We start from the raw sequence: 3,329 nt of genomic DNA on the forward strand, positions 1-3,329 counted from the left end.
ATTATTTCTCTCCCCTACCTCAGGAATGAGTCCTACATCGGGTTGGTCAACCACACTGTGGTGACTCATTTCATCTTCTTAGGAACCCCCAACACTGACGGCCTCCAGAACATCCTCTTCATCACTGTCTTAGTTTTCTACCTCTGCACCCTGCTGGGAACCTGCTCATCTTATTATCCATCCTTGGTGACTCCCACCTGTACACCCGCATGTATTTCTTCCTAGTATGATTTATAAGAACTGAATAGAATAGAAGATGGTTGAATGCAAAAAAAGAAAGGAAAATTAAATTGAGTAGCATCAAATAGAATTGATGAAATATTAGAGTCCTGATTCTCCACTCACTTTCACCAAATGTATGCGGGTTAGAAAGGTTTACCCTTGTAGATTAAGTTGTGGTGTGCTACGGAATAAACAAACCATCATTTATTGAGATTACTAATCTGGCTGCATTATCTCTGTGCTTCCAGGAATGACCCCGTCTCGCATGGAAATGGAGAATCGCACTGTGGTGTCAGAATTCATTCTGTTAGGGATCCCTAACACCAAAGGCCACGAGACCCTCCTTTTCATCGGCTTCTTAACTTTCTACCTCTGCACCCTCCTGGGCAACTTGCTCATTTTTTCAGCCATCCTCACTGACTCCCGCCTGCACACCCCCATGTACTTCTTCCTCTGCAATCTCTCCATGGTGGACCTTGGATTCACCTCTGTCAGCACCCCTAAATTCCTGGTCAGTCTCTGGACCAGGAGTAGAACCATCTCTCTGGGCGGGTGCATGTCCCAGGTCTTCTTCTATCAGTTCCTAGGCTGCACCGAGGAACTGCTCTGCACCGTCATGGCCTTTGACAGGTACGTGGCCATCTGCCACCCGCTGCGCTACCTGATCATCATGAACTGGAGGGTGTGCGCCATCCTGGCTGCCGGCACCTGGGTCAGCAGCTCCTTCCATGCCACCATTCTCACCAGCCTGACCTTCACGCTGCCCTACTGTGGGCCCAATGTGGTGGACTATTACTTCTGTGACGTCTTCCCTGTGGCCAAGCTGGCCTGCGCAGACACATACGTCATCAAGACCGTGACCTTTACCATCACTGGGGTGGTGCCCATGATCTGCTTCTTCCTCATCCTCGCATCCTACATCCGCATCGTCTACACCATCCTGAAGATGAACTCAGCCGAAGGGCGACACAAAGCAGCCTCCACTTGTGCCTCACATCTGACGGTGGTGACGCTGTTCTTTGGGCCTTTCGCCCTGATCTATACGCAGCCACGAATGAGCCAAGTGGTGGTGACCGCTGTGCAGCTCTTGGGTGATGTAGTCACTCCCATGCTGAACCCCGTCATCTACACACTGAGGAACAAGGAGGTGAAAGGGGCTCTGAGGAAAATGAGAGGGGGTCAAACGACTACACGTTGATGTGCTGTATCTGCAGAAGTAGCATGTGGGTGAGCATTGAAATATGTCTACAAATTCATCCGCATGGCTCTTCAGTGGCTTGTGTGACAGTCTGTGTCTCTCCTTCCCCATACAATCCCAGCTATCTATCTGTAGCTCTATAAATCATAAAAGTGTTGCTAAAAGCAGCTAGCTGTCTTGGACATGATTTAAGGCTGACATGTTCAAAGCTGCCTAAGGGACAGGCACTCTCAGTCTGTATTAATATTAATAGGAATTGGAGATCCAAATCTGGTAGCTGACTTTGAAAATCTCAGCCTCATTGCACAACTCTACAGAAGTCAGGGCAGCATCTTCTGCAAACTCAAGAAAGGGAAGAAAGAAATTCTCTTCATCATCTGGCACAAACCACATGTCAGCAGGAAGCTGTGCTAGAGAGCTGCTGAACGATCCTGGGAGAACATCTGGGTTTTGGATTTATGATAAAATTTTCAAAACCACCTAAGTGATTTAGGAACCTAAATCCCATTTTCACAGAATAATAGAAGAATAGAGTTGGAAGGGACCCCAAGAGGTCGTCTAGTCCAGCCCTCTGCTCAAAGCAGGACCAACCCCAGCCTCATCAGAAGTGATGGAGGCATTTAGTAGTCTAAGGACACATTTTCACTGATGGTGGTAAATTTGCCACGCTCAGATCGATTTATGCGGATCAACTGAGCCGTCAGTGAAGACCCACTCAATCGATGAGGAAGTCGACTTGTACTGTATTAAAAATGCAGCTCTGTGTGTGTGTTATTGTGAAGACCCCCATCAGCAAGGACAGAGATGTAGGTTTCCACCCAAGAAAGGCAACAGCTAAGGAGCTGGAAGCTGAGAGCCTTGTCCCTTGCCGGACCACTAAGGGAAAATGCAGGCGCGGTTGCCCTGAACTGTAACAAAAATCTGGGCATAAACACTAGGATCCATTTGAAAATCCCACTATGTGCCTATCTGCACCTTTGAAAATCTGGCCGTTGGGAGCCATTGTCCCACTGAAAGTCAGTGAGAACTGGGCTCCTTAATGGCTTTTGGAAATAAGACTTACTCTCCTAAGTCACTTGGGTGGTTTTGTAAACTTTACCCTCTACTCAGACAGAGAGAGAAAGAGGAAGAAAAAAAGCTAAAAAGATTTAATGGATGTGAGAACTTTACACTCATCACACGCACTGTGTTTTGGGCTTGTGTTGTGTATGTATTGTGTCTTCTGCATCCTTTGCACTTGAATTTTGAGTATCACTCAGTGTGCATGAAACCTAAACATTTTTTCCTGTTTCCCACCCTCAGCTGTTTTATTGGAGTGTGTCTCTAAGTTGTCTTCACTTTTTCTTATTGTGCAAATTAAAAATAAAGCTGGGAACCAGTGTGTGGAAAGGACTGGACCCATTTATGAGACTGGAAAATAAAAAGTGAAATTTAACAAAACAGCAAGAATATGAAAGGAAAAATAGTCGGACACTGAGGCTGTGATTTCCAAAGCTCCCAAGGAAATTAAAAGTCTGAGGCAATTGGAAAACTAGTTCACTTCAGGCCACTTTGAAATTTCCAACCTAAACTGGAAGTGTAATATTAGAAGTTAGAGAAGTGACTTAATCTCTCGGGGGCTCAGTTCTCCACCTGAGGCACTGTGGTACAAATCATTCTTTTCTCCCACCCATTTCTACTGTAAGCTCTCTGGGCATGGTCTGTCTCTCACCGGTGTGGGTGCAATGCCCATTATCCTCTAATGGCCTTCTACAAAAGACAATTAATAATATTTTTTGTGAATTGTCATCAGCTCTTATGAAGTGGGATTTTGTCCATAAATGAAAAAAAAAAAAAAAGATAAATTACAGAAAGGCAGCGGAGGCAGATATTGTGAGCCATGTTGCCTGCCCTTTTCCCTGCAGGACAG

At 45.7% G+C, this 3,329-nt stretch overlaps 1 protein-coding gene across 1 annotated transcript; it reads left to right on the forward strand.

The window, feature by feature from the left end:
* Nucleotides 1-493: 493 nt before the first annotated feature.
* On the forward strand, nucleotides 494-1,420 carry LOC137144247 (putative olfactory receptor 10D4). The gene has a single exon (XM_067534457.1). The coding sequence runs from the start codon at nucleotides 494-496 to the stop codon at nucleotides 1,418-1,420; it is 927 nt and encodes a 308-aa protein (XP_067390558.1).
* Nucleotides 1,421-3,329: the final 1,909 nt, after the last annotated feature.

The sequence above is a fragment of the Emydura macquarii genome, unplaced genomic scaffold (assembly GCF_026122565.2).
Source record: "Emydura macquarii macquarii isolate MOO-44397 ecotype Brisbane River unplaced genomic scaffold, CSIRO-AGI_Emac_v2 contig_3424, whole genome shotgun sequence".
Taxonomy (NCBI): Eukaryota; Metazoa; Chordata; order Testudines; family Chelidae; genus Emydura; species Emydura macquarii.

Excerpts from the sequence above, each read along its gene's own strand:
- LOC137144247 (XM_067534457.1), top strand. The coding sequence starts at position 494 with ATGGAGAATCGCACTGTGGTGTCAGAATTCATTCTGTTAGGGATCCCT.